The sequence below is a fragment of the Gopherus flavomarginatus genome, chromosome 4, assembly GCF_025201925.1.
Source record: "Gopherus flavomarginatus isolate rGopFla2 chromosome 4, rGopFla2.mat.asm, whole genome shotgun sequence".
Taxonomy (NCBI): domain Eukaryota; kingdom Metazoa; phylum Chordata; order Testudines; family Testudinidae; genus Gopherus; species Gopherus flavomarginatus.
The window spans coordinates 25078442-25106436 of NC_066620.1; the positions used below are offsets into that span (position 1 = coordinate 25078442).

General features: G+C 41.7%; 1 protein-coding gene across 2 annotated transcripts in view; it reads left to right on the forward strand.

The window, feature by feature from the left end:
* PNPT1 (polyribonucleotide nucleotidyltransferase 1) overlaps nt 1-25147 on the forward strand; it is a 43787-nt gene extending 18640 nt beyond the window's left edge. For both annotated transcript variants that reach the window (XM_050952057.1, XM_050952058.1), the window contains exons 15-28: nt 1731-1767; nt 4205-4271; nt 4366-4455; nt 4916-4969; nt 5076-5185; nt 6123-6194; nt 6299-6362; nt 14420-14503; nt 18107-18190; nt 20001-20107; nt 20184-20239; nt 21300-21378; nt 22646-22693; nt 23099-25147. In XM_050952057.1, the coding sequence (XP_050808014.1) occupies nt 1731-1767; nt 4205-4271; nt 4366-4455; nt 4916-4969; nt 5076-5185; nt 6123-6194; nt 6299-6362; nt 14420-14503; nt 18107-18190; nt 20001-20107; nt 20184-20239; nt 21300-21378; nt 22646-22693; nt 23099-23254 (1108 nt within the window). In that variant the 3' untranslated portion in view covers nt 23255-25147. The remainder of the gene's footprint in view (nt 1-1730; nt 1768-4204; nt 4272-4365; nt 4456-4915; nt 4970-5075; nt 5186-6122; nt 6195-6298; nt 6363-14419; nt 14504-18106; nt 18191-20000; nt 20108-20183; nt 20240-21299; nt 21379-22645; nt 22694-23098) is intronic.
* Nucleotides 25148-27995: the final 2848 nt, after the last annotated feature.

Sequence of the window (27995 nt, forward strand, 5' to 3'; positions counted from 1 at the left end):
GCTTTGTTACTTTTATAATAAAGGAGCATGGGTAATTTAAACAGTTGATAAATGGTACTTGAACTGAATATATATATTCATCAAAATTTTCAAAAATTGATATCTAAAATTAGGCTTCTAAATAAGTGGCCTGATTTTCAACAGTGCCACGTGCCCAGCAGCTCTTTGGAATTGCCTTTAGTCTTGGTTATGATTGTAGTGGCTCAGTAGTTAGAAACAATAAATCAGAAAATATTGCAAGAAAATATTCACTCTTTTAAATGAGACTATGTAAAAAGATTCCTAAATGTGTGTAAACTCTACATAAATGTGCCAAATTTTTCCAAGTATTAATATGATAATGCAAACAGTGTACATATTTTACGCTTTCAATGTATGTTTTCTACAGATTTGTGCAGTAATGTGCTGTTGTGTAGATTCAGTACATGCAACACTTGGAATAACATATTTGTACCATGTTAGCAACTACCTCTCCAGTGACTTTAGGTGGTGCTAAGCATAATGTAGTTTTGACTCACCCAGAGTAAGTAAAATTGTCAGATTAGTGATCGTTTTTCCAATTTCAGGTAATCTGTTCCAAAGACCCTAATTTGTCAGAAGAAAAATCTTTTTAGCTGGTTGAGAAGTTGGTCATACTTCAATTTTAATTACCTCACTGATAGGGTTGCCACTTTTGGTTGAAGGTTTCATCACGACATGATCTTTAATTAAAGATTAATCTTTAATTACTTGAGATTCCAGGACAATCGTGGAGGTTTGGAAACCCAACTCACTGAAATGAACTGAGAGTCTACACAGTGGGGTAATGTGTACTACAGGGGTGTGATTTCTAAAATGCACTAATGTGCTGTGTATTAATTGGTCCATGTAAACCCTGCTTATCAACACTAAATGTTCCCTGGTACACTTTAACATAGGGCCTGCAAGTGCAAACAAAGCAATGCACTTTAGAAATCATACCCCTGTAGTGGCATTACCCCACCATGTAGACAAGCACTGAGTCTCTTTAAAACTAGTAATTATTCTATCAAGCTAAGTCCTCTTGCTGATTTATTAATCTTTATTGGTAACAATTGTCTTATTAGGTGGTAAATATTCTTCCCTTAAGTCTTTGGTGCAGTCATTTCCTCTTCATGCATTTTGCTCTCTCAACTTTGCTTCAGCTAACGCTATTTTCTGCCCAGAGATATTTAGCAACCTCATTTCATTCATCTTGCAATTTAATTTGTGCATTCACCCACAGTTCTCACATTAGTGTGCAGTAGGCCACTACAAAAGTGAAGAGAGGGTCCATGTGTGGAATTACGTGTGAGATTGATTGAAAGGTTGTCACGTATAGGTTAGCTCCTCCTACTAGTGTCTAATATTGCACTGGATTTGAATCTGGAAGACTTTGATTCTACACAGTTTGTATACTGGTTTAACTTTCAGTTAGGGATGCAACTTTTCTGTTAAAATAATCAAATTGGTATAACCCTTAGTGTTTTAACTATAGCAATGTAGTTAAAATGATACAATTTTTGTGTGTAGACAAGTCTTAAATTCATGTACTACAGGGAAATAGCAATAGAAAATGGTCTTGCTGTCCAGCTGATTCATTGAAACACTTCCCCTCCTTTATAGACACCTGTATTTAGTGATAATGGAGCTGTGTAACCTTTTAATCTACTCTAAATGGAAGCTGATATTCAGTTGCTCCTGTATGATGCTGTCTTATTTTTAATTTTTAGTGGAATAAAAGATAAAAACTTTATGCTGCATTATGAGGTAAGATAGCTTTTCTGTGTTTCACATTTTTTTTGCATGTTTCACGAACATAAATGTGCCTACAAGTTTATTAATAAAATTTTAAGCAAGCTCTCTTATACCATAAGCATTTCTCATTCTTTGGGATTTGCTCAAAATAATTCACAAAACAGATGTAATATAACAGATTTGGAAATAAGTACCTTTGGTGATTTTTGCTTTATGAACAAGTTTGTGATTGTATGATAGAAAAATGAAGATATGGTTCTTGACAAGTGTACTTGTAGTTAACTTGCATCCCCTGGTCCTGTGTTATCTTGCAACTGCATTACAGTAGAACTCCAGAGTTATGAACACCTTGGGAATGGAGGTTGTTTGTAACTCTGAACAAAATGTTATGGTTGTTCTTTCAAAAGTTTCCAGCTGAACATTGAATTAATACAGCTTTGAAACTACTACGCATAAGAAAAATGCTGCTTTCCTTAAATTTTAGTAGTTTGTGGTTAACACAGTGCTGTACTATGTTTGCCTTTTTTTTTCCTCTGAGCTGTGTACTTCCCATTCCAAATGAAGTGTATGGTTGACTTGTCAGTTCATAACTCTGAGATTCTACTGTGTTCTCTGACTGCAAATGTTGTTTTACATTTATTAAATGTAAATCCAGGATACAACTGGGGTGGTCAACTATCAGGGAGTAATGGTGCCAGAGAGGAAATGCGTTGGCTGAGTTCTCACTGCCTCTCTCTAGCACGTACTATTAAAGTAGAGAGAATGCAGAAAAGGAAGAAAGAAAGAAGGTGGAGGAAGTTTTTTTTTTAAAAAAAAAACCCAAAAGTCTATAGATGGGAGGAAACAAAACTGGTGTAGGAACGCCAAGAAAAGGCCAACAGAGGAATAGAGGAGATAACAGTTAAGGCATTAAACACTGATGATCATACATAATACATTAAAGTTTGTGTATTTCAGAAAATTAGTATGATTTGCTTGGTGGAGTGAAATTGACAGCAAACTAGATCACTATGAAGTAAATCAGATTATCCCTGCTAACTAAAGCCATGGAACATAAGTTGGACTAGTGGTCCATCAAGTTCATTATTGTGTCTCCAACAGTGTCTAGTATCAGACACTTCAGAGGAATGTACAAAAATCCCCTAAATAAAAAATTTATAAAATGTAATTTCTTTAGTTGATAAAGAATTTTACAGCTGATGACCTTTAAAGTTTATACAGAAATGAGGAGTCCGGTGTCACCTTAAAGACTAACAGATTTATTTGGGCATAAGCTTTTGTGGGTTAAAACCCCCACTTCTTCAGATGCATGGAGTGAAAATTACAAATGCAGGCATAAATATGCTGGCACATGCAGAGAAGGGAATTACCTTACAAGTGGAGAACCAGTGTTAACAAGGCCAATTCACTCCAGGTGGATGTGGTCTACTCCCAATAATTGATGAGGAGGTATCAATACGAAGAGAGGGAAAATTACTTTTGTAGTGAGCCAGCCATTCCCAGTCCCTATTCAAGCCCAAATTAATGGTGTTAAATTTGCAAATGAATTGTAGCTCTGCAGTTTCTCTTTGAAGTCTGTTTTTGATGGTTTTTTGTTGAAGAATGGCTACTTTTAAATCTGTTGTTGAATGTCCAGGGAGATTGAAGTGTTCTCCTCCTGATTTTTGTATGTTACTGTTCCAGATGTCTGATTTGTGCCTATTTATTCCTTTATGGCGAGACTGTCCAGTTTGGCCCATGTACATGGGAAAGCGGCATTGCTGGCACCTGATGGCATATATCACATTAGTAGATGTGCAGGTGAATGAGCCCCTGATGGTGTGGCTGATGTGGTTGGTCGTCTGATGGTGTCGCTAGAGTAGATATGGGGACATAGTAGGCAACGGGGTTTGTTACAGGGATTGGTTCCTAGGTTAGTGTTTCTGTGGTTTGGTGTGTAGTTGCTGGTGAGTATTTGCTTCAGGTTGGGGGGATGGGGAGCTGTCTGTAAGTGAGGACTGGCCTGCCTCCCAAGGTCTGTGAGAGTGAGGGATCATTTTCCAGGATAGGTTGTAGATTGTTGATGATGAGCTGGAAAGGTTTTAGCTGGGGGCTGTACACGATGGCCAGTGGTGTTCTGTTTTCCTTGTTGGGCCCGTCCTGTAGTAGGTGACTTCTGGGTACCCGTCTCACTCTGACAATCTGTTTCCTCACTTCCCCAGTTGGGTATTGTAGTTTTAAGAACGCTTGATAAAGATCTTGTAGGTGTTTATCTCTGACTGAGGGATTGGAGCAAAAGTGGTTGTACAAGTGTACGTTTGGTTTATACAAGTGACTAATGTATTTTTTTTTCTTGATACTTGTGCTTTTGGGAGGGTATTGATGCTTGTTATGAGGCAAACAAGCAATCAATGAAGGAAAGGGTACCACATGCTGCTTTACTTGCTATATGAAAATTGCATTTTTCCAGTTTCCTCCTTATGCAACTAATGAGATTGGCAAAGTTACTGGTGTCAACAGAAGAGAACTTGGACATGGTGAGTGATACCTAGAGAAGTTAAACATTATTATTGTAGTACTTCATTTAATCACTTTTTGTACTGATAGAGTATTTTGTACCTTTAAATGCAGGTGCGCTTGCAGAGAAAGCTTTGAAGCCAGTTATTCCCCAAGATTTCCCTTTCACAATAAGAGTTACTTCAGAAGTCTTGGAGTCAAATGGTATTAAAATTTCATTTTCATTTTTTTACCTAGTGGCAAAGACCAAATATACTTCTTTAAATTCCTTGTATTAGATAAACTATGCTAGCAGTTCTAGCTGATTAATTTGGTTTGCTATTTAATGGTGCTAGCTGAAATTCTGAAAATGATAAGGATGTGCATGTTTCTGAACCTCAGTTATGGTTGTTAGAGAATTGCTTTAACTTGCAAAGCAGTAGACCTCAAATAAAAAGGGAAGACATAAACTGAAGATTAATAAATGGCATATTTCCCACAAATTTTTCTGATGAAGATCACTGTTTTAAACCCTTTGTTATAGCAAGTGTAGTCTGTTGAATTTCTGGGGAACCCTATCACCTGGCCAGTAAGGGCTTTAATTTTAGAATTACTGAAGAACTTCTCTAGCTAGTTTTGCTTGTTAATTTTGATTGATACATCTCCATTCTCTGATTCTCTGTAGGATCTTCTTCAATGGCTTCTGTATGTGGTGGAAGTTTGGCATTAATGGATGCAGGTACAATGTGTAAAATGCATACAGAGGATAAATTCATTTATTCATTAAATGGCTGTAAATTTAGACATGACAGGATAATACAAATATTTTAATTTATTTCTATTAGGAGTTCCAATATCAGCTGCTGTTGCAGGTGTAGCAGTAGGACTGGTTACCAGATGTCATCCTGAGAAAAATGGAGAAATTGAGGATTATCGTTTGCTGACAGACATCCTAGTGAGTGTTTATAGTAGGTTTCCCTCCTCAATTTGTTTCCTCTTGTCAGATAAGGCTTTCAATATCTCTCTTGCAGTATTTCTCCAGAATACTTTGGGAACATGTAATACCAAATTACTGAATAGTTATGGATATATTTTCTGATTTTGGGGGTTTTTCGTCACTTTTGGGGGAAGATCTCCTTAAGCATATCTATTAACCATATCTTAATTTTATGTGTTTCATTTAAGCTCAGTTAACAGCTTCACTTCAAGTGAGTTCTGCCTCTTCCATTTGAGGGAAGAAGAGGCACAACTTAGGCCATACCTACACTAGCACTTACTTCAAAAAAACTTTTGTCTCTCAGGGGTGTAAGAAAACACACTCCTGAGTGACATAAATTTTGCTGACAAAAGTGTTCATGTGCACAGAGCTGTGTCGGCAGGAGATGCTTTCCCATGACATAGCTACTCCCGTTCGTTGAACTGGTTTTATGTTGTTGACAGAGCTCTCTCCTGTCGGCATAATGCAGCTACATGAGCAGTCTTGCAGTGGCACAGCTGTATTGGTACAGTTGTGCCATTAAAAGCTTATAAGTGTAGACATGGCTTTAGGGTAGCACTAAAAGTAGGTATCTTTGTTGATTGATAAGCAATGTATTTTGAGTAAGGCTTCTACCTTTTCTTCTCCCCAAATAGCTGGTTATTCAGTGAGTCTGCAATAGCTCATAGTATGCAGGGGGGAAATGTTCAGAGTTAATAAAGAATAGTGAAATTGTACTAAAGAAAGGCATTGAAGTCTTATGAGAAGCAACTTTGAATCTAGCAAACAAAAAACTCTGTGGCTTATAGGTATAAGGATGTGACCTAGGAAATGTTTAGCATGGTCCTTTACTGCAGTATCAAATGTGGATTTAATTTAGCTTGTTTAAAATACTTGCTTTCATGTACCCCTATAGGGAATTGAAGATTACAATGGTGATATGGACTTCAAAATAGCTGGTACTAATAAAGGAATAACTGCTCTGCAGGTATCTTAATTGATTAAGTCCCCTTAAAATGAAATATAGAAAATATCACTGGACAGCAGCCGTTCCTTACATATTGATGTCGCTTAACTCTTTTTCCACATTAGGCTGATATAAAACTACCAGGGATACCACTAAAAATTGTAATGGAAGCCATCCAACAAGCCACAGGTAAGTCCGTGTTTATATGTTGTACCAATTTTAACAGACTAATTCCTAACTTTTTAATATTTTGTTACATACAAAACTCCCATCCTATCTGAACGATCAGTGTGCTGTGGATTGCTAAGATTTAACTTCTGTACGTGCTCCTGTATAAAAAGAGTTAGTATGTGAGTTCAAATATTTATCTCAAGGAAGTCTGGCAGTTCCCAGCCCTCTTATAAATTCCAAATCCTGTCATCAGCTAGGGAAAATGTTTGTTACTCACTCACATAAGCTGCAATTAATAAAGAGGAATGTAAAAGTGCACTGCATGCAGATAATGGGATACTAGTGGTTACCAGTCCATCACAATATAAATCATATATTGTGACAGAAATTCAATGATATATCAGACTATTAAACTAATACTGAACTTGAAATATTAAATATTTGGTTGGCAGATCTATAATTAAACAATTGCAGCCTACATTTGAGTTTGGCTGGTCTGAACAAAGGATTTAGGAATCAATAAATCTCCTACTCTCAATTGGCTAGATGAAATTAACTTTCCTCCCTTTAATTTCGAAACTGAAAAATGACTTGTTGGATCAGAAAAAAAGTAAATTTGTTCTGAGTTGGCCATGTATCATTGGGAAAAATGAAATTTTTGACAACCAATCCCATTTCAGACCCTACTACCCAGATACCAAAAGGAACTCTAAAGGAATTTCAAAATAAAATTGTGTGGAAAAATAGGTTCCCAAGAGTAAATAAGAAAACTGTGGACCCACTGTGAAAGTCGGAATATTGATATTTCAGTTTTAGCTTATTTGCAACTAAATCATTATATCAACTCTCAGAGCATTATATCAAATCACATGTAGTAAACCCAAGTTTCAGGAGACAATTAAGAAGGATAGAAATGCTAATTACAGGAAAGGCTAACTCAGAGGTCGTGATCACTATATGATGCAACAGATTCTTCCTGATTGACCTAGAAGGTTACCATTAGGGGCAATGGGAAAAGCATCTGAAAACAGATACCACTTTGGAGCAATGGACGATATCTGAAGAAAAGACAAAACTTCATCTATTTGTGTAAATGTTAATGAAATTTGTTACAAAATATCTTATTCCATTTAAGCTAAGGGAAATTGAACTAATAAATGCTGAAGAGACTGTGGATGAATAGGGACCTTTATGATGGGAATGCCCTAAGATAATATTTTGGAGGAAAATAATATATAGAATTTTCAAGGCAACTAAAATTAGGCTACATGTAGAACCCATAGTGATTCTGTTAAGTTACAGTATGAAGGAGATTACTGATTTTTGGGAAGGACCTATTGATAATACAGTTACTATGAACAACCAGGAGTTTGATGGCTTATTTTTTGGAAGAAGACAGATCCCCACTCCAAACATTAGTGGTGTTCAAAACAAGGTATGGAAAATCCTTTTAATGGACAGAGAGCTTTATATCAGGATCAAGTATATTTCATAATGTATGGTTATCATTTTTGAAATTTGAACAAATATATAGTGAAAGGTGACCAAACACAAATGGATCTTTTGAAGGTGACACATACATGGAAAGTATGTGTATGGAAAGTATGGGCATGTCTACACTTACCTCCAGAGCAATTGATCCAGCAGGGGTTGATTTATCGCGTCTTCACTAGATGCGATAAATCGACCGCCGAGCACTGTCCCGTCGACTCTGATACTCCACCAGAGTGAGACGCCTGGGAGAGCGGCAGCAGTCGACCTATCACGATGAAGACACCGTGATAAGTAGCTGTAAGTATGTTGACTTCAGCTACGCTATTTTTGTAGCTGAAGTTGCATAACTTAGATGGACTTAGCTCGTGCCCCTCCCCCAGTATGGACCAGGCCTTACTGTATGTAAGTTTGTATGTAAAGGTCATATACACTAATGACAAAAAATGTTTTATTTTTAGAAGGTCTCAGTTGGTTGCACCCATTGGGAGAGAAAAGGAAGGAGTGGCACTTTGCGTACCCTCCCCACTCCCCCACCCGCCTCTGTCCTTCATCTAGTTACACAGCAACGCTTCTGCTCCACTTGGCCACTAAGCAGCCAGCCTCTCAGCTCCTTGAAGCCGCACTGCCCCTACCCTGAAGGGCTCTCCCACCCCACCAGTACTAGCACCCTCATCTCACCAGCTCCCCTGTTCTTTGAGTGCTGTCCCTGTGGGTGCTCCACTTCAGGTGACAGTGTGTCTTGGTGCCGTTAATCGGAGGCTTTTCCATAGCAGTGCTCAGTTGGGCCGCATGCATGCTCAGCTGTCTTGCAGCGTCTGTCCTGTTGAACGCGCGTGCACAGCCCACCCCCCTCAGTTCCTTCTTAACTGTCCTCAGCTGAAAATGGAGCTCTCTGCAGTTCAATAACCCATTCCCTCTAGAGTTTTAAAAAAATATAAATTAGTAGTTAATCTTACTGTATATAGTCTTACTGTGCATTCATTGCAGCAACTTGAAGGCATAATTAGTTCATTTAAAAAAAAATTATTCTTAGCTTTTGTTAGTTCTCTCTAGTTAATAGTTCCCCCTCAGGCCACACAAACTAACGTTAACGACTATGCCAGGTTCTCCTGGCTTTAAAAGATTTGGCTCCTCCCGTGAGGCAATCCTAGATCAAGTGGTTACTCTCAATGTATGAGGTGCCTTGGAGAGATACACATTCCTTCTAAGTGCATTCATTGCAGCAACTTGAAGGCATGAGCCCACTGAGACCAGGATCTCCACCTGAAGATGATCCTAATGGAGAAATCACTTCTCCCAGGATCAGACAAGGACGATGACAGCTCCTCAGGAAAGTGCTCACCAACATGGTCTAAATTGTCAATGAGCACGGCTCCATCCTTCTCACAAAAGAGGAAGAGCGCCTCAATCTCTCCTGCAGTGGGAACCACGGAAAAAGAAATGGTACCCTAGGTGGTCTCTTCCCCCCGGTGCTGACGGAAAGAGATTGAGTGCATATGACTGTCCCGGCACTAGCCACGCCACAGAACCAAAAGACAAAAAGGAGGAGTTGAGACCTAACCCACCAAGTCTCCTTCATGGCACCGATGCATATGGCACGGACAACTGAGCCGGCACCAACCATGCCACCGCCCCCGGGGTACTGTCCACATCATTGCTATCTACATTTACCTTGGCACTGACATCCATGGCTGGCACTGCCCAAATCGAACCACAAGCCTCCCAGTCGACAAAGCAATAAGACAGTGCTGCAATACTTCTTCATGCACACTGACGCCACCATACCATCGCTACCACAGTCAACCCTCAGCGCCAAGGGATCGCCAGTTTTAATTCAGCCAACCTCTCCAATGGCCCTTACGGATAGTGAGTCAGATGAGCAAGAGGAAGGAGTCTTCTCCCCACACCCCTTGTCCATATCCCAAGGGAAAGAGGTGCGGGGACCACTGAAGACCAAAACACAACAAGTGAAACCACTCTTTCCATGGTATGTGCCTCCCTGTGCCTTTCCCCTTTTCCCCTGCGTGGAACCCATGGGCAGCATATAAGACCTCCTCACCACAAAGGAGAGCGTGACGGTCTCCACCAGGATCACCAGTTCCAGCTACATCACTGGGACCAGACAACATAACGCAAGAACCCAAGGGGAACATGGGCAATGAAGATACCTCGCCTGCGCATAACTCATCCTCCTCTCCGGACGAAACCATCATGCCATCTCCACCAATGATGGTGGATGACTTCAGACAATTCCAGGAATTGTTTAAAAGGTAGCAGCCGGTCAGGACATCCCCCCCGGAGGAAGTCCAGGAAAACCAGCACAAACTACTGCAAATCATAAAGCCATCAGCCCCCTCTAAGATAGCTCTCCCTATCTCGAACCTGCTGACACAGTATGGCAAACACTGTCATCAACCCCTCCAACATGCAAATGTGCAGAAAGGAAGTACTAGCCAAAGCATGGACTTCCTATACACCCACCCACAACCTAGCTCATTGGTAGTGGATGCCGCAACTCACAGGGCAAAACAAACCCAATAGGCAACACCGCAGGACAAGGAACACAAATGACAGAATTTACTGGGCAGGAAGGTATACACCTCATCCATGCTACAGTCCCACATCATGAACTATAGTGCCCTTCTCACTAAATATGATTATGATCATTATAATAAGCTCTTTGAATTTGCCTCAGAACTTCCTGAGGACAAGAGAGTGGAACTAAAGACAGTACTTGTAGAAGGTCAGTTAGTTTCCAGAATGGCATTACGAGCTACCCTGGACATGGCCGAAACCGCTGCACGTACGACTGCGACGGCCATCACAATGTGGAGAGCATTATGGGTCCAAGCATCCGGCATGCCTAAAGAGATGCAATTAAAAGTGGAGGACTTACCATTCGAGAGAGACAAACTTTTCTTGGCGAAAACAGATTAAGTCCTTCACACAATGAAAGACTCTCATGCCACACTACGCATATTAGACATTTATACTCGTCCCCACAAAAAGAGGAGGTACCAGTCATACCAATACCCACAAGACACCCAATTTAATCATCTACAATCCAGATCTTCTGAAGTGAACAGACAGAAAAACAGACTGCCATGCTGGAGACAGACACAGCCACAACATGCAGCATCCCAGCCTTCAGACAACAAGCTGCAATTTTGAAGATTTGATCGAGGGCCTGAACGACCTCCCCACGACTCCAATGCATGCCACCGTATTTGGCCATTATCTACAGCATTTCCAACAAGCCTGGGAGCACTTTACCCAAGACTATTGTGTTTTGGAGATAATAAAATCAGGCTATTCCATCCCCTTTACTTCTTGTCCCCATATCCTCCCCGTCCCTCTTCAGGGACTTCTGTCATGAGCAGCTTCTCAGACTGGAAGTAGAGTGCCTACTACAGTTAGGAGCCATGGGACCTGTATGAACGGAATACAGGGGAAAGGAGTTTTACTCCCATTATTTTTTGACAGAGAAGAAAAGCAGGGGATGGCGCCCAGTTACAGACCTCTGAAACTCAACAAATTCGTTCGTTCCGAAAAGTTCAAGATGATCACTCTAGGCACGATAATTCTTATGCTGGAACAGGGAGACTGGTTTTCATCCCTTGACCTACAAGACACATATGTCCACATCATGATTCATCCAGCCCACAAACAATTCCTCTGATTTACAATCGGACACGAATGTTTCCAATACCGTGTACTCCCATTTGACCTTTCAACAGCACCAAGGGTGTTCTCTAAGACCCTAGCGGTTGTCACAGCACACTCACACAAATGTGTGATCATAATCTTCCCCTACCTCAATGACTGCCTTCTCAAAGAACGCACGTACACAGGGACAGAAACATTCACCCGACTCACCTTTGATCTTTTCCAGAACGAGGGACTCCAAATAAACATAAAAAAGCCCATGCTAATACTGATGGAACACCTGGAATTCATCGGGGCACGCCTTGACTCAGTACAAGGCAGAGCGTTTCTTCCGAACGCCAGAGTTCTAACCATAAAACATCTGGTAGACACAATCTCCTTCTGTCCCCAAATCGAAACAAGAACTTGTCTACAACTATTAGGACACATGACCGCTACCACATACATGGTAAAACACACCAGGCTACACATGTGGTACCTTCAAAGCTGGCTGAACTCAGTGTACAGACCCACCAAACACAACATACACAGGCTAGTCAAACCACCCTGCAAGATCCTGGATTCTCTCAAGTGAAGGACAACATCGGCAAACCTAATGATGGGTATTCCCTTCCAACAACCCCCAACTTCAGTACTGATCGCAACAGACACATCTCTATTGGGCTGGAGAGCACACTTAGACATCATACAGCACAAGGCAAGTGGTCACCAGCCGAAACACACCTACACACAAATCTCTTGGAACTTAGAGCAGTGAGAAATGCCTGCTGTCACTTCCTCCCTCTAATAAGGAACAAATCCATCCGAGTCATGACAGACAACATAGCATGCATGTTCTACATCAACAGACAAGGGGAGGCCCTGATCCCACTCCCTCTGCACCGAAGCCGTGATGCTATGGAACTGGTGCATCTGCTACAATATAAATATCTTAGCCTCTTACCTTCCTGGATGCCAAAACACCACTGCGGACACCATCAGCAGAAACTTCTGATGGGAACGCAAATGAGAAATGAATCCTACAACTCTCCACAGAATATTCAGACATTGGAGCTTCCCTTCTATCAACTTATTTTCCATGTCCCAGAACCGCAAATGTACCGGGTTCTGTTCCAGAGCAGGACTCAGCCCCCAGTCCCTAGGGGATACCTTTCTAATCCAGTGGGACACCTCACTTATTTACACTGTGATGGGGTCTGCTTACCCTGCACTAGCCCAGACAGGGTTAAGCCCATATTATTGATAGCGGAAATCCTGCCTCACAGGCGGGACTGAGCATTCTCCAAATGCTCTAGCAGTATAAAGGGGGGAAGCCCAGCTCATTCTGGGCTGGAGTCTGCAGGGGAAGGACCTATCTGGGAAGCTTCTGCGGAGGTACAGCCATGGCCCCTGTCTGCGCCGGGAACCAGAGCCTTTCTGGGCCCACTTGAACCCTTGCTACTGCAGGAGCCACAGGAGGCGACCGGCACAAGAGACCACAGAGAAGCCAAAGTCTCATGCAAGATCTCAATGCAGATACTGATAGAAAGTGACCCAGGGAGGGTGACGGAGCGGTACCTCCTGTCCAGGAAACCTCAGCGTGTTTCGGTAGAACCCCCCTGCTGAGTTAGTGGCAAATTGCTCCACCACTGTTTGGGCCCTGGGTCGGGGCATGGTGGAGTGGGCCCGGGTCCCCTACCGGGGCTGCCACACCCCTTGATGGGCGTGCCTTCCCATTGGACTCTGGCCACTAGGCCATGCTGCCCTGCATTCCAAGGGTGGATCTATTGAACTTTGGCCTCTAGGCCTTGCTGCCCCAATCCTAGGGGCCATCACCTGTATTTCGGACTTCTCTGGCCATATGAGACAGGACAAAGAATTTCTTGACTGCACAAGACTGTATTGATGTTGACAGTTGGAATATAAATAACATGAAGATGCCATTCAGTGGAGAGCCTGAGAGGTTTCAGGGCATCATAAGACAGGGATGATTCATGTCCCTTTACAAGAATACTTGCATTTTTGACTGAAACTGCTAACTCAAGGTTTTGAGAATCTGCTTTTAAAGCTGTTGACCAAACACTTCACAGGCAGTGACTAAATCATGTTAGTTGTTACACATGACCTGTCAGCTGTGCCACGCAGCCTTCCTTCTTCCTAAAGGATGTAGCCAGGACTCTCCCAACCTCCTTGTGGAAACCTTCACTACTCTGCTTTGGATGGATAGTTTTTTGGAAAATACATTGTCTGAACAGAAATGTTTGCCTTGACCTAAAGGTGTGACTAATGCTGAGAGAACATCTTTATTAAACTAAATTGCTTTTTATGAAAGGAATTTTTTTTAGAAGATCTTTATGTAGATCATGAAAGGTTAAAAGCATGGTACTGCCTCTCCCAAATAGAGTAGCTTATCCTTCCTGACTAGTAGCTTGTATTAAACAAAAAAGTACATTTTTAAAGTATCATCGAAACATTTTATTAATAGATAATATAAAGAAAAAATGGTGCGGGAAGTGTTGCACAAATAACATTAAGAGAATCAAACAAGAACATTATTTTTGTGGTACACCAGAGCTTCTATAATTTTTGAAGGTCTCTAGTTCCTTTGACTTGAGGATCTTTATATAATTTTTAGCACACTGTGCTATTTTGGACACTTCAGATTTGAAGCTGTGTACCAATAAATTGTGCTGAAGGTGCAGGGCTCTTATAAAGAAGAGAGACCGCAGAAAAATCCCTCTAGAATAAGAGGTCATTATGGAGCCTATACTATCTCTATAATTTATGCCACATCAATGGCAAATGCTGCATTTGTCATGCTTGATGCTCACATTAGGTTAGACAGCCTCCTTGTATCCTACCTCTCAAATTTAAAAGCAAACATAATGTAAGTTTATTTTCACTTTAAACATAGTACTGTCTTTTTTTTCCCACAGTTGCAAAGAGAGAAATCTTGCAAATTATGAACAAAACAATTGCGAAACCAAGACCAAACAGAAAAGAAAATGGACCAGTTGTAGGTAATATTGCATGTAAAGTAACTCCTCACTTAACGTTGTAGTTATGTTCCTGAAAAATGTGACTTTAAGCAAAACGATGTTGAGTGAATCCAATTTTCCCATAAGAATTAATATAAATGGGGGGTGGGAGGGGGAGGGTTAGGTTCCAGGGAATTTTTTTTTGCCAGACAAAAGGAATTGTATACATTTTAAACAAGCAGTTTAATACAAGTATAAGTTTTAAACAATTTTAAAGAAACCATTTAATACTGCAATTATCATTGCTGAGTATGAAGCTTGGTTGAGGTGGTGGAGTCAGAAGGTATGTCTACACTACGGGATTATTCCGATTTTACATAAACCGGTTTTGTAAAACAGATTGTATAAAGTCGAGTGCACGTGGCTACACTAAGCACATTAATTCGGTGGCGTGTGTCCATGGTCCAAGGCTAGCGTCGATTTCCGGAGCGTTGCACTGTGGGCAGCTATTCCATAGCTATCCCATAGTTCCCACAGTCTCCCCTGCCCCTTAGAATTCTGAGTTGAGAGCCCAGTGGCTGACGGGGCAAAAATCATTGTCGCGGGTGGTTCTGGGTAAATGTCGTCAGTCATTCCTTCCTCTGGGAAAGCAACGGCAGACAATCATTTCGCGCCCTTTTTCCCTGGATTGCCCTGGCAGACGCCATAGCACAGCAACCATGGAGCCCGTTCAGTTTTTTTTTTTTTTACAGTCACCGTATGTGTACTGGATGCTGCGGACAGAGGCGATACTCCAGCGCTACACAGCAGCATTCATTTGCTTTTGCATGATAGCAGAGACGGTTACCAGTCGTTCTGTACCGTCTGCTGCCAGTGTAATTTGGCAATGAGATGACGGTTATCTGTCCTTCTATGCTGTCTGCTGCTATCATGGGTGCCCCTGGCTGAGATCGGCCGGGGGCGCAAAAGCAAAACTGGGAATGACTCCTCGAGTCAATCCCTCCTTTATGGGTTCTAAAAATAGTCAGTCCTGCCTAGAATATGAGGCAAATGTACTAGAGAAGCAGTGTATCAGAGAGTACAGCTGCTCTGTGTCAGATCCCGCAGAAATGATGAGCTACATGCCATTCACGGGGGTTCCCCTGCAACAACCCCACCTGTTGCTTCCCTCCTCCCCCAACCTTCTTGGGCTACCGTTGCAGTGTCCCCCCCATTTGTGTCATGAAGTAATAAAGAATGCAGGAATAAGAAACACTGAGTTTTTAGTGACATAAAATGAGGGGAAGGCAGCCTCCTGGTGCTATGATAGTCCAGGCAGGACATTAAGCAGTGTGGGGGAGATGAGCCCAGCATCCCACTGCTATGATAGTCCAGGCAGTACAGAATCTTTTCTTTTCACATGAAAGGGAGGGGGCTGATTGAAGCTCAGCCCCCAGTTGCTATAATGAAGACGGTTACCAGCCGTTCTGTACCATCTGCTGGGAATGACTGGGAGTCATTCCTATTTTCACCCAGGCGCCCCGGGCCAGCCTCACCTGAAACCAGCCAGGAGCACTCACGGGTTGATAAGGACGACGGTTACCAGTCCTACTGCATCGTCTGCCACAGGGGAGGGGAGAGGAGCGGATACTGCTCTTCACTGCTGCAGCATCGCGTCTACCAGCAGCATTCAGTAGACATAGGGTGACATTGAAAAAAGTCAAGAAATGATTTTTTTTCCCTTTTCTTTCACGTGGGAGGGGGGAAGGGAGTAAATTGACGAGCTATTCCCTGAACCACGCCGGACAATGTGTTTGACCCTACAGGCATTGGGAGCTCAGCCAAGAATGCACATACTTTTCGGAGACTGCTGTGGACTGTGGGATAGCTGGAGTCCTCAGTACCCCCTCCCTCCCTCCATGAGCATCCGTTTGAGTCTCTGGCTTCTCGTTACACTTGTCACGCAGCACTATGTAGCCTGTAGATTTTTTTTTAAAATGCTTTGGCATTTCATCTTCTGTAATAGAGCTCTGATAGAACAGATTTGTTTCCCCATACAGCGATCAGATTCAGTATCTCCCGTACGGTCCATGCTGGAGCTCTTTTTGGATTTGGGACTGCATTGCCACCCATGCTGATCAGAGCTCCACGCTGGGCAAACAGGAAATGAAAATCAAAATTTCGCGGGGCTTTTCCTGTTTACCTGGCCACTGCATCCGAGCTGAGATTGCTGTCCAGCATGTTCACAGTGGTGCACTGTGGGATACCACCCGAAGGCCAATACCGTCGATTTGAGGCCACACTAAGCCTAATCCAATATGGTAATACCGATTTTAGCGCTACTCCTCTCGTTGGGAAGGAGTACAGAAACCGATATAAAGAGCCCTTTATATCGATATAAAGGGCCTCGTAGTGTGGATGGGTACAGCGTTAAATCAGTTTAACGCTGCTAAAATCGGTTTAAACGCGTAGTGTAGACCAGACCAGAGTGGAAGAGGGTGGATTGTCCAGCTGCTCCTCTTGCTGTTCGTGCAAGCACACTTACCGACTTTGCCAAGGGCAGGGGGCTCAGCCGTTGGCCCATTCACTCCACCCTTTCCCCCAAGCCCTCACACTTAACCCACCTCTTCTCCCCCCCTCACCTCTTCCTCCTTTAATCCGCACGCCATGTCCTCGCTTGTCCCCTTTCCACCCAGCCTCCTGCCCGTGGCAATCAGCTGGTTTGCGGTGTTCAGGAGGCTGAGGGGATGAGCGAGGACACAGCACGCAGCCTTCCCCCTCTCCCCAGCCTCCTCAATGCCGCAAGCCAGCTTATTGCCATGGGTAGGAGGCAGGGGAGGGAGGGGGGAGGCTGCGCACCACATCCTTGCTCCTCCTGAATGCCTCAAGACAGCTGATTGATGCGGGCAGGAGGCTGGGGGAGCAGGGAGAAGGCGCTGATCTGCTGGGTCTGCTGGCAGGCAGGAGGCATGGGGGGATGCATAAGGGAGCTGATAGGGGGACTGCCAGCCGAGGACAAAGCAGGCAACCACACAATGTTATAGGGGAGCATTCCACAACTTTAAACAAGCATGTTCTGTAATGGAGCAGGGATGTAACATCGAAACAACGTTAAGTTGGGAGTTACAGTACATAATTATGTATTGCTAACTTTTACGATGAGATATTGGAAATAAGCTTCTGTTTAAAATATTTTGTTATAATGGTCCTCAGTTATGTGTAGGTGGTTCTCTTTTTGTTTTTGTTGGCTCAGTGTTTCCCTCTCTCCCCCCCCAAGATTTGTGAAACTTGGTTAAATTTAAGGATTTCAGGTATTGTTTTGAGAGTAGGATCTTTAAACTCCCAGTTCTATCTGTTTGTTCCTCTCTCACTAAATCTGTGTAAGTTTTATATACATGTATATGAGTGCTGGCTTTGACCTTTTGTGTGTTTTATATCTGTTAGAATTCCTTATCAAAAACTTGTACTGACCCAGGTTCTGATTTTCTTTGTAGTTAAACTTCATTCAGTCATTGAAGAGAAACATATTTCATTAGCATATTTAGCAAATCTTTACAAACTAGACCACTAAAATTGAAATATAAATGAGTATCCCTTGATTTTAGAAAAACCACAAGAATTTATAAACTCTACATTTCAGACTGTGACTTACATGCTATTTTTCAGAAACTGTTCAGGTACCCCTATCAAAAAGAGTGAGGTTTGTTGGCCCAGGTGGCTATAACTTAAAAAAACTTCAAGCTGAAACTGGTAAGAGAATATGATTTATTTTTTTTTAATTGAAATTGTATAGATGTGATATTGGCTCTCTTCGGTGTCTGGGAAACCCTTACTCTGTGGGATTTCATTTTACTGACAATAGTAGCACACTAGATTATTAAATGCCTAAAGACTTTGTTAATGGAGAGATAACATTGCCCAGTGATGTCTTGTGCCCTTCTGATATCTGGGAGTGGCTAAAGGTATACCTCAGAAAACCAGAAAGTATAGTGAAGGTATACTTCTCCCCCACAAGGCACCATTAACTCTGTCCCTGGAGCTGGCAATAGTCTCTGGGAATGGTTCAGTAAATGGAGTGGGATGTGGGGTGTTTTGTCATAATAAGTAGACATGATGAAGTTCTAAGAGAATGTTCTATAGTGTTATGCTTCCAAGATTTGAATTTCAGCATTTGTCCGTGCCCATTCCAACTGCCTTCACTGTTATGTGTAACTGAATTGAATGGTGGAGGGATGAGTTGGAGCAACATGGCAGACCTCTGACTGTGAGAGGAGAGGTGCATGTGTACTTTTGAAGGATCAAGTATGCTTTATTTCAGTGCTATGATTTTTATGTTGTGTCTACAGAGGTACACGAGGGTGTCTTTTTGCTGTGGGGATTGTCAGCAGTCCAGCGGCATACATGCTAATGGACTACCAGACTCACTGGGGGACAATTGAAGGCAGTGTCACAGAAGAAATCTTTGGGGCAAGGTTGACGGGAAGATCAAATTTAGCAGGTTTGGGGTGGGGTGTGTTTAGTAGGTTCAGGGCATGTATTGACTACAAAATTAAGTCAGTCTACGTTCAGTTCAACTTACAGCCACTGCAGTAATTACTGCAGTTTTTCATGTCCACACTACCCTCCTTATGTCAGTGGTTTGCTTGTCAGGAGCACTTCCACCAACTTAAATGGAGGCAGTGTTGATGGTTGAGAGCCTGGGCTCCCAACTCTGTGTGGAGCTAGGTGCAGGGAGACCAGCTGCTGCCTGGGCTCTCAGCTCCACTCCCTACACTGATATAAGCCCTACGTTTCTTGTGGAGGTGGAGTTATGTCAGTGTAGTAGGGGTGCTAACATCGCCTGGAGCAAGGATGTAGCGTAGACGCTGACACAATTAGGTTGACATAAGCTGCCTTACATCTACCTAACTCTCTAGTGTAGACGAGGCTTCAGTGTTTTACACGTAAGCAGCTCCTGTTTGCTAGACTTGACCTAATCCCATATTTTGCTGTAGCAAAGAGAATTGGTCACTGAGTCCTTCAGTGGTCATGTGCTCTGTTCCTAAAACGTTCTGTAGCGTCTGTAAGGGCAGAACGGTACTATGGATGGCATACTGTGTGTTGCTGAAACAGGACAGAATTTAGATTATGTTGCAGGATAGCATATATCTAGGGCTCAGACTCACAGTGCCTGGGTACAGCTTGGGTTCTATGACCACAGCATAACACTTTGAGCGACCCAGTTACTGTGACTACAGCCTGCCTGGAAATCTGTTGCTTCAACAGAGCAGTTCTATACAGTGTTGTCTAGCCACAATATAAACAAATGAGTGTAAGCCCTGATTAAGGTGTAATATTCTGATGACAGTACATTGACATAATTTACAGCTTTGGTGTAAGTGAAGCCTTCAAGTAAAATTCACTATAAAACACCAAGCCCACACAAGATCACATGCTCCCATAAGTCTTAATATGGGTCTGCAGTGGTATGAATTTCCTCTTTATTGGGTTAGCTGTAGAGGAAATTCTAATTTCATATTTGTCATCAGTGTTTAATTCCATGTGCATTTTTATTTTTAAGGGGTAACAGTGAGTCAGTTGGATGAAGAGACATTTTCTGTGTTTGCCCCAACACCTAATGCTATGTATGAAGCACGAGAGTTTATTAACGAAATCTGCAAAGATGATGTAAGGACAGACTCATTATTTGCTTTGTATTTCTTTATTTTATGAACCTGTGTCTTACACCTTTTTTTTCCTGCAGCAGGAGCATCAGTTGGAATTTGGAGCAGTTTATACAGCCATAATAACTGAAATTAGGTAAGATATACTTGTCTTCTGAAGTTGAGATGAATTCATACATATGTATATACATTTCATTATATCAGGAAGTCTAATTGATACCTGGGATATTTTTTTAAATGATCACTTACAATATATTTATGTTAACTCATTACAAATTTATATCCCTTTTAGAAACCAGAAATCCAGGTCCTGGGGTTATCTTACAGCTATATAAGACTGAAAGGTTCGGTGAGGCATTGGCCTTGAGAACTCAGAGGTCATGGAAGGATTATTGTTTGGACTGTCTACTGATTCTTTAGGAAAGGAGATTTGAAACTCTATCTTATATACATCTTCTGGTGATACCACCAGAAGGGGACTCTCTTCCCAAGGAGCAGGAGAGCCCGGCAGACCTGAATGTAGAGTAACTTAGCACTGGTTCATCTATGTAGACCCATTGCAGAAGATTGTTAGGCGGTATTAAGAATGTAGAGGAGTGGACCCTTTTATAAGTGGGAACCCTTATAAAACTAGATACCGTTTGATAATATATATTTCCTTTCTGACAAAGTTAAAAAAAAAAAAAAAGTTGTAAAACCAACTGCAGGACAGATGTATTACCCTCCAAGACTTATGTAGAAAATTACTGTGCTGCTGGTGAGATTGCCGTCAGCTCCTTTCCTAGTATTTTTCTATTGAAAAAAATATCCTCTTCTCCTTTTCTCAACAGAGCTTTTCTGTACACTTTGCTATATCTGTCTTACATAATTTTTTAAAGCCTCTAACACTTGGCACTCAGATGTAGTGGGAGTTTGCCTTTCGTTTACTGCAATGACATATATTGATTTAAAAGATAAACCTAGAAAAATATGTACTAGTCATTTGTTATTGAAAATGAAGCTTGCATTTCAGGACAGACAGTTTAAATAAATGTGTGCACCTGCTCTGTTCTGGTAGGTAAACAAGAAAATAAAAGGACCAATAAAATCTTACTAAGGAAATTCAATTTATGTTTCCATTGGAACCATGAACCAGAATAAATGTACAGCTGTCTAGTCAAATTATTTTGAAATAACCAAACTCTTTTATGATGCAGAGATATTGGAGTGATGATAAAACTGTATCCGAATATGTCTCCAGTGCTACTTCATAATTCACAACTTGATCAAAGAAAGGTAATAAAAGTTGTTCAAATTAATAGAAAAGCAAGGAGGCAAAGTACTTCTGGGTTTCCAATCAAGATTTCCTTCCTATTTTTTTTTAATTAAGTTGTTCAAATGACCTGGGAGAGGGGTTAGTGTAGCAATCTATCTTCATTGCAGCACCAGTCTGTAGAATTAAAGGGAGCTTATATTGCCCTTCCTACAGCAATCAGGTATAAGGAAATGTATGTGGAGAGAAAGAGGGTAAAGGCTTCAAATTTCAGACACTTACTAGTCAAAAGCTCATCAGAAAGAACGAGGCACAGCCAAGATCCAGGGACATCACCCTGGTAAGAATGGGTATATATGGATGGGAGAGGCTGGCATTGCCCTTGGATAGTAAATCTCCTTCTCTGTCCTGCATGCTGGTCTTGACCTGTAGATTTTGTGTATGAGGGGAAAGCGGGTTTAACAAAAACAGATGTAGTAAGTAGAATTTTTTAAAGGATTATATAATATAAAATTAGCAATATTAAAAATCAGTATAAACTGTACATTATGATTATTTCATTTAATTGCATGTGGTGTACCTTGGGGCATAGATGCAAAGTTATTCTTTTCCTAACTAATATATCTTGGGTACTTTGAGTTAGTAGCTGACAGGTAAAGATCAATCCCAGGTCCTATGCGTGATATTCTGCTGAAAATCTTATCTCCTGCCCTGGCTACTACGAAAAACAGTCTCCTTATTTTTCTGAACTTTCTATGAACTGACTGCATGCTCCAACAGGGATTAGTGGTACCAACTATGTCCTATCATGTTGATGCAGCACTAGTATGCAGCAAGAGACAGCCCCGGTGGGAGAGAGATTTCAGTAAACAGATAGTTTTATGTATGTGCTGAATACTCCTCTTAGACTGAGTAGTTCAGTATTTAGGACCAAGTTCTTCCCTTGTATACTGAAGTACAGCTCCATTGAGATCACCTGTTAATGAGAGAAGTGTATTGCCCTCAGAGATACTGAATGTTTGGCATTTAACTTTTGTTTTTCACCATAGCATATTGTAAAACAAACATGATTCTGCCAGGGTATCCTGATCAGTTTAAATCCTCCATTCTAGTTGGAAAACTTGACTCCATTTAATTCCTGTTAAGTCACAATGCTATAGTCTAAGTAAAACAGAAGCCTTTACAAAAAGCTTTTATGTACTCATTACTCTTAGTAAAGCTAGCTAACTCTTTCGGTAACTTTCTGAATTTAAGAACATTTTGTTTAATTATGTAAATATTGTGTTCTAGATTAAACATCCTAGTGCCTTGGGATTAGATGTTGGCCAAGAAATTCAGGTATTTATTTAAACCTTGAAAGTGTCGAAAAAAAACTTTGTAGATTTTGGTTCATTATCTAAAGGTGTCATAGTTTCCATATTATCCTTGTTTTGTGTTTGCATAGGAGGAATATGGCTACATCTACTATGAAAAACTTAAGTCCATCATACTTCATAGCTTTGTGCCTTGGTTAAAAGCCTGATCCTGTTCCCTTGGAATAAATGGGGTTTTAGCCATTGACTTCAGTGGGAGTAGAAATCGATTGTGCAAAACAGATTTAAAAAACTATGAAAACATATGTTCTCGATATCAGTATTTAGCATTCATCTTAAATTTTGTTTCTTCAGTTTGATATGGTTAATTCTTACACTGAAACTTAATATAACCATGTCACTGTCTGAAAGCAATCTCATTTCTTCTTAGGTGAAATACTTCGGACGTGATCCAACGGATGGCCGAATGAGGCTTTCACGTAAAGTACTTCAGTCACCAGCCACAACTGTGGTTAAAACTCTAAGTGACAAAAACAGTATTGTAATGGGAGGTGCAATTCCAGAGTCATCTAGCTCATCCTGTTGACTAGTAAGATTATAAGAACTGTTACGGTCATATTAATACTGAACGTTTTAATGACTGAACAAATATTGTACAGATAACATTTTAATTTTGTATAAATACTGTTTGATGCTGGTTGCTATTGAACTTTTCATCACTATCTCATAGGCTATTTCATTCTGTCACAAAAAGCTTAGTTTTGTTGTAGTATTGTTACAAATTATGTAAAATTGCCAAGGAAAAATTGACAATTCTAGACTTTGGATCAGCTACCGTATGTAAGCTATCAGAAAAGAACTATCTTTATTTTTAAGAAGTCTTACTCATAATGCCAAAGAGGAGATACAAACCCTGCTTAAAGAAATGTAAAGTTTGCTGCTTTCTTGGAAGTTCTGACCCTCACAGTGGAATGCCTGAAGCTGTCACCCTTACACAAAATGTTTTCATAGTGTCTCCCTAACACGCATTTGACTGTAGTCTTAGTTTTAAGATTTTTCAAAAGAATATTATGTGCGTTGTTTCTTCAGAAGCCAATGGGACAGTAGACAAAAGTAACTGTTTTTATAAAGTGGAGGCAAAAGCATGCCATGTCATTGACAAATTAAAATTTTTAGTAGTAATCACTTAAGATAGTGTCACTGGTTTAGAACAATCTTATTCTCTAGATTGGTGGAGCTATATGCTGATTTAGAGGAATGCAAAAATAAACTTAAATTTAGTGCATTTTTAACAAACATTTGTGAATGTGGAACCTTTTTGATTTAACTAATATTTTGTCAGTTGGTCCCTGAAAAAGAATGGTATCTTGCATTTTCTTTGGAAGATAACATGGTACCAAATAATACAATTTTAATAAAAGCATACTATTCTAGAACCTATAGACTGACGATAGTGAATCAAATAAATACATAAAAACAGAAACTATCAAAGCTAAGAGGTGATGTAAAGTGTCATAATTTTAAGATGCTGTTAGAAAATTTGGCTAAAATTCCATCAGTATCTTATGCTGCTATTCAGAGTAAGAATGGTGAGAATCAAGAAACTTGCAGTTGCATAGGTTGGAGAGCAGACCTCTGTAGCTGCTTAAAATACGACATTTTCAGAGTTAATGCTTCAGGAATATCTGATAGCATTCTAACATAAATGGTAAAAGTGAGAAGTCCTTTTTCACTGACTGTTCTTTACATAAGGCAAAACTAACTCCACAACTTTTGATTTTTTGGGTATTCCACTTTTAGTTTAGCACTTAAATTGGCACAATGTTCCTCTGTTAGTCAAAACCCAACTGCAGGACACAACCCTATAATGAAGGACATAAGGAAAAAAATTTCATCAATCTGCAAGTTATGTGGAATTTCTGATAATTTAGAATTAAATGCTGATGACCCCCCCCCCCCAAATAAAATATATAACAAATATAAAAACAAATAGGAGTATTGAGATAATACATTCCCCCGCCTCCCAAGCTCTGAGTTAAACCATTGTGTCTGGTTTACTTTTCAAAAAAATTGTCTTAATTCAGTGGAGGAGTTTTAACATTCTTAATGTTCAGTCAAGATGATTTCATCAGATTCTCTTAGTCTCAAAGGGACACTTTTAAAAGGTTATAAGAATTAACTGTTTGTCTGCCGCCATGTGTGGAGTCTTCCAAAACCAGTTAAGAAAGCACCTATTCTCATGCTGCTCTCAAACTTTGTCTAACAGTAGAAAACCAAGCCTTCTGTCAGTGGCAAGTAGGATCTGAAGTTCCCAGAATAAAAAAAAAAAATGTGGAGCAACATACAAGGAAATATTTATCTCTTAGTACAAAATAAACACTTGTGTTTGAGGAGGAGAAATGTGAACACTTGAGTGTGAATATACAGCCACAATTATTTTGCTATTTTTTATTCTTAATAAATATTAAAAGAACATTGACCCGGTTATATTTGTAGTCTTTTGTTCCTCACAGTATAAGCTTGAAATATATAATTTTTTCCCTACGAATCTTTTGCTTGTCCAGTTGTCTCAGTGTTAAAGTATTTCCAGTGAAATACCCTTTCACTTCCTGGTTTTGTTACTACGAATTGCCAGCACAGATAACCAATGAGGTCACAGTGGGTAATATTATTGTGGTAACATATGCTAATGATCTCAAATCCGCCCTAAACAGAATCTGAGCAGAGAAATGTTTTAGCTTTTCATTGACTTCCTTTAGGAAATATAACCTCGGTCTAAATGTTCCCACAGTTTCTAGTTCAGTCTCTGTTCGATGGTCACTGAAGTTCTGTTTTACATTTTTCTTTTAACAGTTGGCCAACAAAGTAGTCTCATTACTAAAGTGATTATATTGATTTTGTTCATGAGGCACTGAGCTGTTTTTCAACAGGGATAGCTCAGTGGTTTGAGCATTGGCCTGCCAAATCCAGGGTTGTGAGTTCAATCCTTGAGGGGGCCACTTAGGGATCTGGGGCAAAAATTGGTCCTGCTAGTAAAGGCAGGCGGCTGGACTTGATGACCTTTCAAGGTCCCTTCCAGTTCTAGGAGATTGGTATATCTCCAATTATTTAACATCAAAGGTTTAATGAGGTACTCCACTAGATGTCCTGTGAAGTTGATAGTTGGGAAACTGACCTGAATCCAATTCTTCACCCAGTTGTGAAGGTTAATAAGTAGATCATTTGAATGGCTAGGACTGATGTGCTTTAATTTACTATTAAATGTTAGTCTATAGTAGCTCATTTAACTCCTCGAAGTGTGGTTATACTCTGAAAAATGACTGCAAAAATGGCATTGTAGCATTCCAGAATTGCTCACTTCTTATTTTTGTAATTGCTAGTCCTACAAACTCAATCTGTGGGGTGAATCTGAAGTTCTTTGAGTGATTGCTCATGTGTATTCTACAATAGATGTACATGCTCGCCACGTGCACCGGTGCTGGAAGTTTTTTCCCCTAGCAGTACCCTTACGGGAGCGCTCTAACAGTCCCTATAATGGCACTTCTGTGGTGTGGTATAAGGGGCATAGCACGCTCCCCCCACCTGCAGTTCCTTCTTCCCGCCAGTGAAAGTGCTTCGGAACTGCTCTGCTCCATCTTTGCTGTAGCTTGTCCACAAAACTGCTTGTTCATTCAGTGTATGGTACCTGTAGTTAGTTTAGTTTAGCTCAGGGGTCGGCAACCTTTCAGAAGTGGTGTGCCGAGTCTTCATTTATTCACTCTAATTTAAGGTTTCGCGTGCCAGTAATATATTTTAACATTTTTAGAAGGTCTCTTTCTATAAGTCTATAATATATAACTAAACTATTGTTGTATGTAAAGTAAATAAGGTTTTTAAAATGTTTAAGTAGCTTCATTTAAAATTAAATTAAAATGCATAGCTCCCCGGACCAGTGGCCAGGACCCAGGCAACGTGAGTGCCAATAAAAATCAGCTCGCATGCCGCCTTCGGCACACCTGCCATAGGTTGCCTACCCCTGGTTTAGCTAGAGCATGCAGGCCACAGCATGCCCTGTGCCCCAGGTTTTAAGTTGTGGGACACTTGTAGGCAATCTATGCCGCTGAGTGATCCGCACACAGACTGTTTACGCTGTTTGTGGGGAAACCCACCTCAGTGATCACGTCAAGATTTGCAAGTCGTTTAAGCCTCGGACCAAGAGAGAAAGGGACATCAGGCTCCAGGCTATCCTGATGGAGTTGGCGCTGACCCTGGCTCTAGTGCGCCACTCCGAGTCGCACCAGGCACCATGGTGTCGGTGCGTGGCGACCCTTTGGCGCCATTGACTAGTTGGCACCGCTTCCTGTCCACGGGGCATGCCAAGAAGGCTAGGAAGAGGCCGCCTCTGCGGCACCAGAGTAAAGCTGGGACAGAGGCAAGACCCATGTTGGGCAGTCCTCGATCCCCACCAGCCTCTAGGCCTCCAACTCAAGCAAGGCCCATTTGGAGCAGGCCTCCCCGGATGTTCGGATGCCCTCCACACCGGAGGCCCTGCAGGCGACCTAGGATACATCCATGCCGGTACCAGGAGCACCACCGATGTCGACTTCACGCTCCAGAGGCAAGCTGCTGCTGGGATCGCCGCAGTCACCTCGGTCTTGGTCGAGGGAACATTACTGACACCATTCTCCGCCCAGCGTGTGTTCAGGGCAAAGTCCACGTGGATCGCCCTTGACGCCCGTCAGGCTGTCTGGTTGGGTTCCGTCTGACAGAGACTCTTGGTGCCACTCCGCCTCGAGGAGCAAACACTGACAGGACCAAGGCAGATGACACCAATGATCCTCCTCTCGGAGGGACTATCGCAGCCGGTCACAGCACAAACTATGATGTCATTCCCGTTCGTCGTCCTGCTTGAGGCGTCCGCAGCCCTGGGCATCGATCACCAGCATCTCGCCATCGCAGGTCTGCCTACCGGAGCCGATCGCGGAGTAGTTGTTACTGACAGTACTGGTCCTCCACGTCGGGATCGTGGTCCTGTGGTCAGCATTGCTCCCAGCACCGCCGCTCCTCCTGGTCCAGGGACAGCGTCAGCTTGTATGTCAGCCCGGCCTCCCTTTGTAGTTGTCCATCGATGGGCCAGGCTGAACAGCCGGGCCCTGTGGCTGGCTCGGTGGGGGCATGCTTGGTGGCCAGAGCCTCAGAAGGACCATCGGCCTCCCTCTCCAGAACTCCGAGGAAGGAGTCAGTAGGACATACATCCTCGGCACCGTGCCCAGAGACCAACCAGGTGGTGGACCCTCAGGTACCGGTGGACACACCAAGTACTGCTCCGGCCTCCTCACTCTCCTCTG